A 13,297-nucleotide genomic window follows, 5' to 3' on the forward strand; every position below is an offset into this window, starting at 1 on the left:
ATTTACCCCAGATATAGTAATCGAAGGTGGATAAATCAGGGGACTGATGGGACTACAAATTCCTTCTAATAACTCTGTTCTATGGAAACACTCGGTGAATTTCTCTCATGCAATTATTTGCATTGTGGGCAGTGCAGAGTCCTGTTGAAAGAAATACAAAATTGTGCTTCCTTTCAGTTAATTCTCTGAAAGGCAGGTTTGTATGGTATTCTGATAGGTAACAGAATGAACCGTATTAAAAAAAAAAAAAAAAAAAAAAACTTGTTCCTATGATTCTTTCACCACTGACGACACATCACACACGGATTTTTGCGTTACAGAGGGGCACTTCATGTACAAAGTTAGGTTTAACAGCACTGTAGTAATGATTGTTTTATGTAATTGCACAGCTTTGGAGATGGAACCAAACATCATCCGAGAAGAATATTAAACATGGGACTATTTGTCCATTGTATACAATTTCCAGACTTCACTCATAAAATGTGCACCTATGTATAGGGTCACCTGGTTGAAGGGCACGAACCACAGTTATGTTATATGTCTTTGAGTGTTATAATTAAGTTGCCTTTTGGATAGACCCATATCAAATTCCCACTTTTTGTGCAAGATGACAAAGTGATCTTTTTTAGAAGGATTTTACAAAGTATGATAAATGCCATGTCATTTTTCTTCAGTGAGGACCCCATGCTGCTCTCTTGGTTTCTTAGGCGGGATTCTTCCAGTTTCCTGAAGTTTATTATAATAATTATGGACTGTTTTATGACTTGGAATGTCTACACCCAGGAATCTCTTTTGAAACAATCTTTGAACTTCATGAGTTGACTCAGTTAACACACATGAACTGTACATAAAGACACGCTGTGCCATTGAAAACACATGAGCCATAATACTCCTCATGGGTGGTTACAGAATTAAGGAAAGAACAAAAAAAAAAAAAAAACACACACACACGCGGGCGCGCGCGCACACACACACACACACACACACACACACACACACACACACACAACCCCTTGGTAACAGCTGAAATACAACTGTGCGACATTGAACATGTATGCCAACAGGGATGCATGCACACAAAACAAAGGGTGGGCTCAGGGAACAAAACATTTGATGTCATACTGCACCATACCCTTCCCGCGCGTGGTGATCGAGCACAGAGGAAAAACACCACATGTGCCGAAGTAAAGCATACCTGATCTCTTTATACTTTAGGGCTTATGAAATTATCATAGATATAGGAAAGCTGGAACAAATAAATATATTCCTCATTTATTCTTGTAAATACCTACTAAAGATTCATGGTTGTCATGTATGTGAGACTGTCTGGTCTTCAGGCCAATGCAGTATTTTACTTTTCTTTAAAGCTTGTTTACATGTTGTTTTAAATATTATCATTAAGAAGCATGATAGTGATGATTGGATTAGGCTATGTTCACAAGTTAACATGGAAGTTACTTCTCCACACTTCTGTTCCTGTTCACTTATACAGTCTACTTTAGATACTTATAGTTGTCAAACATGAAAGATGCTCTAAAATAGATTTCTCATATAATGTACCTTCTTTGGTTCCTTGTTGTCAAAACTCTGTCACACAGCATCTCAATATAATAGATACATAAATTCCATTTACCTGAGTACCTATGGAGCTTATGTACTAGTACGCAACTCCAAAGCAATTCTATTCCATTGCACTGAAGTATGCCATACAGTATATTCATAAGCTATCTTTTGACCGTTAGGTAGCACATCTGTCACCAACGATATTTTAATCACTTCGTTAATTGTCGACTGGACGAGCTCCATGCCTCACTCGTCCTGGCTGGAGACTCTCTATTTGACAGAGCCTTTTTGCTGTTCTGAACAAACACCTGCAACAAAGTGAATGAAATTTAGTTAAGAACTGCAGAAAGTAAAAGGAGCGTATACACTGCATTCTAGAGCTGTTTAATTGAAAACTTATATGATGAGAGGACCGTAATCCTGGCTTGTGATGCCTTTCAGTAGCTATCCAGTATTTGATATTTACTCCATGCAGATTCTAAGATTATATCTTATTTGAAACTTCAAGGCATATTTCCTACATTTGCTGCACTCACTCCCACACGTAGATCTAGCTGCTCCGCAAGTTCTCTTGTTTCTATATCAAGACTCATACTGGTTGTACCCATAAGTGCAAACAAAATGAACTGGTAAATTAAAGAAGCCCATATACACCCATGACATTGGTAAACGTACAACCAACTTATGCACCTGTAATATCCTCGTAGCCTGGCTGTTGGAGACTGTATGACTGTTGGGGTGTCAACATTTCCACATTAAAAGATCTTGTGCATAGGCATCTTCCAAGGGACAAAATAACAACGGGTCCTGACACACAATAAAGACCAAGCGATAGGAGAGTTGCGATGGGAGCAGGGTTATAAAGTCTGGGAGCTCATAATGACAATTGGGTGATAGATGCCGGGTGTACGATTGTTGTTTTTCTCGAGGTCAGAATGAAGAGCTACTTGATCCACTCTGCTCATCCTGAATGGGGGAGGGAGCTAAAGAAGGTGCCCTAAACATAGTCAGCATAATCACTACCCAAATAGACAGCTATGTCCAGAAGTTACACAATCTGTGGTCACAACTCAACAGGGAAAATCAACTTTGTTAAATAGGAACCTCTGATGGATGCTTACACTCAACCAGAACTCGAATGGCATTAAAATAGATTTGACAATGACATAGTTGCTCTGAGTGAAATTATATGAGCAGAAAGGATTAGCTCAAGGAGCAAGGTAGAAGATACACCTCTTTTGGGAAGTGAAGAAGGAAACGAACCCTGCATTCACGGACTTTGATTTGCAATAAAGGTTAGGTTCCTTGTTCACCTTGACAAACTCCCTTTCGGAATAATATGACACTCTGTATCAAGCTTGCTAACAATGAGCTACTGTAATCAGTGCATATGCTCCCACTTTAACATCAGATGATGACCAAAAGGAAGACTCCTATCACCAGCTTGATGGAGTCTTAACAAATATTCTTGAAAAAATTATATTTTTAGGAGATTTCAGTGCCTGTGTTGGTAGGCACTATGTTCTGGGCAGGAACCATTGGCAAAGAGGGCATGGTTAAGAGTAACTCCAACAGAATTATCTTGATTACTAAATATTCAGAACACAATCTTATTGTTAAAAATTGGGCGTCTAGTTTCAAAACTGGACGTGTCCATCTTTCCAGTTTTTGAGAAAGTGCAGAAAAAAGTTGTTTAAATATATGCTACAGAATAATGTGTGATCATTTAGCTAAATAAGATAAGCATTTATCGGAAAATAGTTTGAACTTGTCCAGTTTTGAAACTAGATGCCTCAAATACACTCTTTCACCAAATGAACAAGTTCAAAATGTTGTGACAACTCCCTAGGTCAAAGCATTGGCATCTAATTGGTGCATCTGTGGATCAGAAAGCAATGTGAAGTGTGAATTACAGTACAAGAGCCATGACAAATGCTGATGATTACTGGCCTGACCCAGTTTTTGATATGGTATGTAATGGCTCTGCATGTATGTTTATCAAAAACGATGAGGAAACTACGGATGACTGGTAGACTCTTCTGCATGAAAAACTACCATTTGAATACTCGGATGACAATGACAGCATTGATGAGTATTTACATTAGCAATACTCTCAGCCTCGGAGGAGACTGTAAGATTCGTAAAAAAGCAGCATGAAGATTGGTTTGACAAAATTAATTTTTAAAATGCAAAGCCTCATAGACCAGAAACAGAAAATGCATAAAATATCTGGAAAAATACCACCAGAATATTTTGGGTGAAATAAGAAGATAAACATCACTGTTTTGGGAGAAGCATTGAGGCAATGATTATTTTGCTGTCTTCCCAGATTACATTATCATACTCATTCTTCCATTTAGAATACATTACTTGCCTGTCTGGTGACCATGATTGTCTACATGGTCTGACAGCATGATTAGCTAGTTTGAGTTCTGTTAGTCGAAATAATGCTCACCATCAGAATGCTGGCTAGCAAGGTATAATTTTCTAATCACTAGATTGCCTGCCAAAAGCCTGCATTCAGTTCTACACAGTGTTCACATGGACTGAGGACATATGATGCTGTTGATGGCAATTCATCCGTCAGATGGAAATGTTAAGCCTTTGATGCTATTGAGGCTTTGTGCCGGCACTGGGTTTCACCCTCTCACTTCCTACTGTCATAATTCATGTCATTCATTTCATTAACTTCTCTGATGAGGTTGATGTCAGGAGGAGCATTCAGTCATAAATACTTGCTATGAAGTTTCATATCACTTCATACCTGACTTCATAAAGAAACAGGACATGGGTTGGACCCACACAATCACCCCCTCTATCTCTCTCTCAGGTGTGTATTAGACATGCAGGCAATGCAATGTTTTATTAGATATGTTCTGCTTGTTATTGTTCACTTTCATCTAATAGACAAAATCTTTTGCATATAATTACTTAATTTAATGGTGAGTAAACTACTTATTTATTTATAAATAGGTCATCAGGGAAAAAACTTGTCTCAAAACTGAAACACAATCTCTCTGAATCAATCTGTACATGTTTAAATACCACATGTAATGAAGTGTTAGTTTTAACCTGAAATATACACTGATACATTATTGCAATTATGTAATTGAGTTGTTTCCTTACCATGAGCCCTCTGCTCATGAAGTATGGCCGATTGATGCCGTCGTTCATATTACAGTCTTCACAGAAGCACAGGAAGATGGTGTCTATTGCCATCTGTGGGCAGAACATTATTGTTAAAGTTCTAGATGTAGATTCAATATTTTAGGTTATTTTGTCATGCAGGAATATAATACATTATTATAAATTTAGAATACATTAAATCAAACCATTTATTGGACATGTAGTGAGAAACTTACCTCGAAGACAGTGAGGAAGCCATGAGAGATTAGGAAAGCAATTACTCCTACCAAAACGAGAAGAATCCACTCGTAGTGCAAGTTTTCCTCTTTCTGTAACAGTATGTGATAGTAATATTGTAAATATCTTAGTATGAAAGGTGGTATGTATAAAATGTAGTGTTTACTATGATACTTTAGTGAATAGTAAAAGTAAATGCTATTTTTTGAACGCATTAAACTGGAATGAAGTTCATTACTTGTGCTTTTATTACAAAGAAATACTTCATTACCATAGACTAAACTTCAGCTCTGTCAGGCTCAAGGCAAGGCCCCTTATCTCTATGCATGCACACCAGCTAGCTCCTGGAGAAGCTGCCAGCATTTAGAAGTTCTACTGTCTGATTCTTCGTAATCTTTGGTTTAAAAGGCAAACATGTCGGACAGATGGTTTTCTGTGGTTTACTATTTTCATACCAGCTAAATGCTGAGGCTGTATCATAATTAAGGTCATGGATACTTACTTCTTAGTCCTAACATTTTCCTCTCCCTTGCCAAAAGACCTGAGTTGGTGGAATATAAAACCACTAAAAAAGAAATGAATAAATCTTCCACAGAACTGGAGAGCTTTCAAGAACATGTTGTCTTCAAAAATACTCTTGTCAGCTCTCAGTTTCAAAAATAGCAGTCAGCAATTTGTGTTTCTATCCACCTCATTTTATGGTGTGTCAAAACTGAGCTTGTAAGTTTTTGAAATTGTACAACACATACAGTTTGATTGTGTATTATACACTATTTGGGCAATTTCATCCCCTTCTGTTGTGATCTCCATGTACTGGAATTATGTGATCATCATTACTATCATCACCGCCTCTGCCACTTAACTTATCAAAATATTTAACAACATATGAAAAATATTTACCAGCTACTATTACATTAAATGAATTTTGAATAATAATAATGTCATATGCTTTACGTCCCACTGACTACTTTTATGGTTTTCGGAGACGCCGAGGTACCAGGATTTAGTCCCGCAGGATTTCTTTTACATGCCAGTAAATCTACCAACATGAGGCTGACGTATTTGAGCACCTTCAAATACCATCGGACTGAGCCGGATCATGATAGCATGATATCTAGGTATACTGACAAATGTCCTCTCAGCAAAGTTCAAAACTCTTCATTCTACTTTTATCCCTTTCGACATGGGTATGAATGAATTATATTTTTAATGTAAAATGTTTTGGCGTAGGGATGTGGCGACCCCATCGCCCAGTGGGCAACCACTGCAGTCAGACTCCCGAGTATTGGCGGGTAAACCACAGATCTAGCTGACGTGAGGAAATGCTTGTCAGGTACTGACCATCTAGTGCAAAACCAAACACTTGCGCGAAGATCCACGATAGGCCCAGCAAACCAGTGGTTAGCATCTTTTATCGCTTTCAAACATAAAAAGAGTCTTGGATCGAAGTTATTACCTAATGTGACACAGTCTTTGAGCAGATCTATCAGGTATGATGGCCAACATGGTTCCAATGATAGACCGATTTGCAAGAAGAGAAAAGTACGAATTGGGACCATGAATATATTGACCTTAACTGGTAAGACCAAAGAACTCATATATATGATGCAAAGGACAAACAGATTTATATTGGATCTGAGGGAAACGAAATGGAGAAAGACAGTTAGCAAGGTTCTCAGAGGTGACTACAAATTATATTGGTGTGGACTGGAAAAGGAGGCCAAAAATAGTGCAGGATATTTACTGACAGATATAGATGCTGTATCAGAAGTTTCCTACAAAAACGACAGGATCATAAAATTATCTATACTATTAGAGTCAACAAATTACATTATTTAAAAATGTGTGCCCCACAGACTTGATTCAGTGCTGATGATAAAGAAAAATTCCTTCAAGACTTAGATGATGTAAAAATCAGATCAAAAAATAGATGTATGGCTTTTCAGGCGTTTGCTCTATTAACCAGCATTTTGTCTTAGGTCTGACACTAGACTCTTCAGAGTGGGATGTGTCAGACCCTACCCACTGATGCTGGGTGTATGCAGGTGAACTTATCAGAAGCCTATTTAAGAGGCACAGTCTGATAACTGCATACGGGAGATAAAACTCCACAATGGAATTAATGCCCGCCTAGCAATTCCGAATGGAAATTCTAAGTTCCCATGGAGGGAATTAGATATTTTTCCACCAATAGAGCATATCAAAAATCAGATCAAAAAATAGATGTATGGCTTTTCAGGCGTTTGCTCTATTAACCAGTGTTTCATCTTAGGTCTGACACTAGACTCTTCAGAGTGGGATGTGTCAGACCCTACCCACTGACGCTGGGGTGTATGGAGGTGAACTTATCAGAAGCCTATTTCCATTCGGAATTGCTAGGCGGGCATTAATTCCATTGTGGAGTTTTATCTCCCGTATGCAGTTATCAGACTGTGCCTCTTAAATAGGCTTCTGATAAGTTTACCTCCATACACCCCAGCGTCAGTGGGTAGGGTCTGACACATCCCACTCTGAACAGTCTAGTGTCAGACCTAAGACGAAACGCTGGTTAATAGAGCAAACGCCTGAAAAGCCATACATCTATTTTTTGATCTGATTTTTTATATGCTCTGTTGGCGGAAAAATATCTAATTCCCTCCATGGGAACTTAGAATTTCCATTAGATGATGTAATCGATGAAGAAAACATTATCATTATTGAAGAACTAAATGCACCAGGTGGAGCAAACACACAAGGCTGTGAGGATATCGTTGGGCCACATGGGTTTGGAAATGGAAATGCAGAAGGTTAACAACCGACTGATCTTTATAGAAGAAAATCATCAAGAACACCTTCAAAAACCAGGAGAGCCACAAAATAACAAGGTATAGCAGGGATGGCAAACATAAATCTTTGATCAATTATGTCATCACAAACAAAGGTGGGGCGAAATAGTTGACTGATGTCAAGGTCATTCCCAGCAGAAGTATGGACAGCGACCATAGATTGCTGGGCCGTATGACAAATGAAATTCAGAAGAAAACAAAGAAACGAAAAATAAAGACATGGAAATTAGAAAAAGCTCAGTTCCAGGAAGAATATCTGAATAGATTACAACAAAACCTACCACAGGGAGAAATAACCACAGTAGAGGAAGAGTGGAAAATTTGGAATAATAATAATGTTATTTGCTTTACGTCCCACTAACTACTTTTACAGTTTTCAGAGACGCCGAGGTACCAGGATTTAGTCCCGCAGGATTTCTTTTACATGCCAGTAAATCCACCACCATGAGGCTGACGTATTTGAGCACCTTCAAATACCATCGGACTGAGCTGGATCGAACCTGCCAAGTTGGGGTCAGAAGGTCAGAAAACCGTCTGAACCACTCAGCCCGGTACAAAATTGTTAAAGATACTTTTTTGGGAGAAGCTAAAGAACTCTGTGGGTTAACAGGATCGACCAAGTAGGAAAAACAGACACCTTGGTTGAACGACAAACCCCACCAACCTGGACCCAATGTTTGGGAAGCCACTGCCTGTCACAAGTCAGGACAAAAGGCAAGTGATAGAAGAGTAACACCTCTTTAGTAAACCTTGGTCCAGCTGACCCGGCTGGTAGTACCATGTAAGGGTCCCTTGCCAGGATTGCGGTGAAGATCTCAACGGTAGTGAAGGCGGAGAAGAGGGACTTCGGAACGGTGGAACTGGCAGAAGGGGCAACCCTTCTATTCTGGGTAAATAGAATAGAAAATGCTGCCTTGCAGAAGAAGTGGGAACTTCAAAGGCTAAGGGAAGAAACCCCAACAGAAAATCAGCCTGGTGCCTCAGGCTTAAGATGGCAGCCCCGTCAAGGCACTCGGAAGCAGTGGGTCAATCACTCGCTCTTCTTAAATAACCTGATTATAGAAACTGAAGTGAAATTACAAAACCAGACGGATAACCTGATGATGACCTTTGGCATGAAGAGGAAAACGAAAATTGGTTTCTGGAATGTGAGGACCTTGAGGGAGAAAAGCCGACTGAATCAAGTGACACGGGAAATGAAGAACTACGGGGTGGACATTCTGGGATTGAGTGAGGTGAGGTGGCCAGGATTTGGTGAGATACAGACAACAGATGGAATTACATTTCTATATTCTGGTAGTGAGGATGAAGAGCACAGGATGGAGTGGGGTTGCTGCTCAGTAGAAATGAAATGCAATGAGAAGTCTTATGGAGTGGAAGCTGATTTCCAGTAGGCTTCTGACTGTTAGGTTCATGACCAAGATCAGGAATGTGACCATTATCCAATGCTATGCACCTACAGAACAATCGGAGTTGGAAAAGAAGGAAGAATTCTACCAAATGTTGCAAGATGCCACAATGAAAACCAGTAAGAAGGATATTCTCATAGTTATGGGAGACTTCAACGCGAAGGTTGGCTCAAGAAACGAAGGATTAGAACACATCATGGGTATACACGGTCTTGGCGAGATTAATGAAAATGGGGGAAAAGTTCATGGAATATTGCGCCAGCCAAGACTTGGTGATAGGTGGCACGGTGTTCCCGCATAGGCGGTGTTATAAAGTCACGTGGGTGTCTCCTGATCAAGCCACGGAAAACCAAACTGATCACATTGTGGTGAGCAGGAGGTTCAGAAGGAGTTTGGAAGATGTTAGGAACAAGAGAGGAGTGAACATTGGCAGTGACCATCATCTTGTTGTCACCAACTTCCGTATAAAGATCGTGGCAGTCCACCAAAAGTTCATCACTTGGCACAAGAAGTTTGATGTTGGTAAGCTAAAGAATCAGTAGACATTGGAACAATTTCAACTGGAACTTAGCAACAGATTCGAGGTGTTGGATTCTGAGATAGAGAAGGATGTGGAGACTGTATGGAACGAGGTAAAGAACATCTATGTGGAAACTAGTGAGAAACAGCTCGGGTACAAAAACTACCTGCGGAAGGAATGGATATCTGATCAGACCTGGGACAAGATAAATTATAGGAAGGAGATAAAGGCCAAGCTAAATATATGCAAAACCAGACAGCAGAAGGCTCAAACACAAGCTGAGTATTCAATAGCAGATAGGGAAGTAAAGAGGAGTGTGCGAAAGGATCACAGGAAGTAGATTGATGAGCAGGCAGAGAGAGCAGAACAGGTGGCAAAAAGGGGGATATAAAGGAGCTTTATGGCATCACAAAGATGCTTTCGAAGAAAGGTTTTAATAAAACTAGGCCTGCAAAGAGCAAGATAGGTGAGATCCTCACTACGTGCAAACAACAGCTGAATAGATGGAGGGAACACTTTGCGGAGGTTTTTAATAGAGATATTGGACTGGAAAATGAGCAGCAAGGAGAAGATGAAGAAACAGAAGGGGATCCAGGCATCGGCCTTGACCCTCCAACCCAGGGTGAGATACGGACAGCGTTGAAGCAAATGATAAATGGGAAAGCACCTGGTCTGGACAATATTCCAGTGGAAATACTGAAAGCAGATCTTGATACTACAATCAAATTGCTGCACCCACTGCTGGAGAAGATATGGAAAGAGGAAAAAATACCGACCGACTGGAAGAAGTGGCTGATAGTCAAGTTACCGAAAAAAGGGGATACAACAATCTGCAACAACTGGAGGGGTATCATCTTGCTCTCCATTCCAAGCAAAGTGCTGTCGTGAGTCATCCTGAATCGCATAAAGGATTCAGTAGAAAGAAGGCTTTGAAAGGAACAGGCGGGATTTTGGCAACATCGCAGCTGTGTGGACCTCATCAATACACTTTGAATCATCATAGAACAGAGTGTGGAATGGCGGAATATCCTCTACCTCGCATTCGTGGACTTCGAGAAAGCCTTCAATTCTGTAAACCAAAGAATCATGTGGAAGACCCTCAAGGAATACAGAATTCCATCAAAGATTATCAAGATCATGAAAGAGGTGTACGAGGGGTATGAGTGTCAGGTTCTTCATGAAGGGAAACTAACAGAAAAGATAAACTCAAGTCTGGAGTGAGACAGGTGTGTGTTCTTTCTCCCACTCTGTTCCTACTGGTCCTAGACAGTGTGATGAAGAAGGTAATAGGAGGACGGAAGAGGGGTGTTCAGTAGGGGATGAGAGACAGGCTTGAAGACCTTGACTTCGCAGACGACATTTGTCTTATGGCACAGCGGTACCGGGACATAGAAGATAAACTGAGTAGGTTGCAGAAGGAAGCGGAACGTGTAGGTCTCATGATCAACACAAACAAGACTAAAGAGATGAGAATTAATTCGGATATCATGACCAGCTTGACAGTAAATGGAAAGGAAATTGAGCGAGTTGAGTCCTTTCTATACCTTGGAAGTATAGTTACAATGGATGGGGGAGCAGAGGAAGATGTCCGAAGCCATATCCGGAAGGCAAATGGTGCGTTTGTCCAGCTCTACCCTGTATGGAAGAATGGAAACATCTCCAGGAAGACTAAGCTTCGTCTCTTCAACAGCAATGTAAAGTCGATTCTTCTATATGGCTGTGAAATATGGAAAGTTACAAAACAGATCAATAACGAGCTACAGGTGTTCATTAATAGATGTCTGCATCGCATAACAAATGTGAGGTGGCCGGACATAATCTCGAATGAAGATCTTTGGACCATGACCAACCAGCAGCCGATTGACATCCAGATCAAGGAGAGGAAATGGCGCTGGATTGGACACACATTAAGGAAGCCGGATGGAGCTGTTGAGAGGGCGGTGCTGGACTGGAACCCTCAAGGCTCCAGAAAGTGAGGTCGGCCCAAGAAGACCTGGAAGAGGATGATTGAGAAGGGAATTGCAGAGGTTGACAAGACCTGGAGCAAAGTGAAGAGAATGGCCAGGAACCGTACTGTGTGGAAAAATTTCGCCAAGACTCCATGCTCCAGTGGGAGCAACAGGAAATAAGTCAAGTAAGTCAAGGTTGAACGACAAAGTCAAAACAGCCATTAAAGCAAGAAACCAAGCAAAAAAGATGCTAGATAAAGAAAACCAAAAAACTATCCAAGACCAAGTAAGCCAAGAAGTTAATAGAATACAGGAACTTTATAGAACAAAGAAACTCATAGTTAAGAGGGTAGTAAGAGAAGAGAAGAGAAGAGAAGAGAAGAAAAAAGCATGGAATGAGTTTGTGGATAAATTGGAATTAGATGGCTGAGAAAATAGGAAATTATTGCACAGGGTAGTCAAGAACAGAAGGTGTGAACAAGAGGATATAAAAGCAATAGAAGGGGACAACAGAACCTTGGTGCGAGAAGAAGATGAAATCAGGAATGAATTTAAGCGAGCACTACATCAGACAATGAGGAACCCTGTAGTAGTAACGAGGAAAGTAGAAGTGTAGAACCCCCAGTTACATGGCTGGAGATAGAAAAGTCCATGAAAAGTATGAGGAAAGGAAAAGCAGTTGAAGTGGATGAGTTAAGTACAGATATGTTGCAAGCAGCAGGAACTCCAGCAGTCCAGTGGTTATATAGACTGCTTAACACAGTATGGCAGGAAAACACTATCCCAGAAGACAGGAAGAAGGGTACAATCATACCTCTTTTCAAGAAGAGGAGTAGATGGAAATGCATCCACTACCATGGAATTACTCTGCTCTCTCATGGTCTAAAACTTATGGAGAAAAAAAATCGTAGAGAAGAGATTAAAAGAAATTGTAGAACCTTTATTGAAAGAGGAACCATATGGTTTTAGGCCTGGAAGAACAACTATAGACATTATCTTTGCTTTGTTAATGGAAAAGCACTGGGAAAAAGGGAAACCACTTTTTCTACCATTCCTAGACATCAAAAAGGCTTATGATAGCATCCCAAGGGAGCATATCTGGAAATGCCTAAAAGAACTGGGAGTTTGTGACAGTCTTATGGCAGAGGTGATGTTGTTGTATGATAAAACCAGAAGTTGTGTGCAAGTGGGTTGCGAGCTGTCCAAATGGTTTGAAACGAAGAGAGGAGTACAGCAAGGCAGTGCTTTGTCACCCTTTATCACTGTGATGGATGCCATAATAAAGGCTCTAGAAAAGAAGGAGCAGCAGGACTTGTAAGCTTTCATCTTTGCAGACAATGTGGTGATCTGGGGTGAAACCGAAAGTGATGTGGAGAAAAAGCTGCAGAAATGGAGTCAAGAGTTTAAGAGGTATGATTTAAATATCAACAAGGCTAAGATGGCGGCGATGAAGTTACAGAGGGGAGACAACAAACCACAAATCAGAATAAATGACACCAAACTGGTCAGTGTGCCAACATTTAAGCACTTGGGTAGTAAAAAATGGAAACCTACAACCTGTTTTCCAGTCATTGACTGGGTCAGGGATGTAATGAATGAATCATATATAGGCTATTAGTACAATGGGGTCGCCACTCCCAAAGTGATTTATTAATGACTGACAGATGC

At 40.3% G+C, this 13,297-nt stretch overlaps 1 protein-coding gene across 1 annotated transcript in view; it reads right to left on the minus strand.

Moving 5' to 3' along the window:
- Positions 1-1,603: 1,603 nt before the first annotated feature.
- LOC136875822 (choline transporter-like protein 1) overlaps positions 1,604-13,297 on the minus strand; it is an 86,244-nt gene continuing 74,550 nt past the window's right edge. The window contains exons 14-16 of the mRNA XM_068228025.1: positions 4,926-5,018; positions 4,690-4,782; positions 1,604-1,871 (exon numbers count right to left, since the gene is read on the minus strand). Of these exons, the coding sequence (XP_068084126.1) occupies positions 1,773-1,871; positions 4,690-4,782; positions 4,926-5,018 (285 nt within the window). The 3' untranslated portion in view covers positions 1,604-1,772. The remainder of the gene's footprint in view (positions 1,872-4,689; positions 4,783-4,925; positions 5,019-13,297) is intronic.

The sequence above is a fragment of the Anabrus simplex genome, chromosome 1 (assembly GCF_040414725.1).
Source record: "Anabrus simplex isolate iqAnaSimp1 chromosome 1, ASM4041472v1, whole genome shotgun sequence".
Lineage (NCBI taxonomy): Eukaryota > Metazoa > Arthropoda > Insecta > Orthoptera > Tettigoniidae > Anabrus > Anabrus simplex.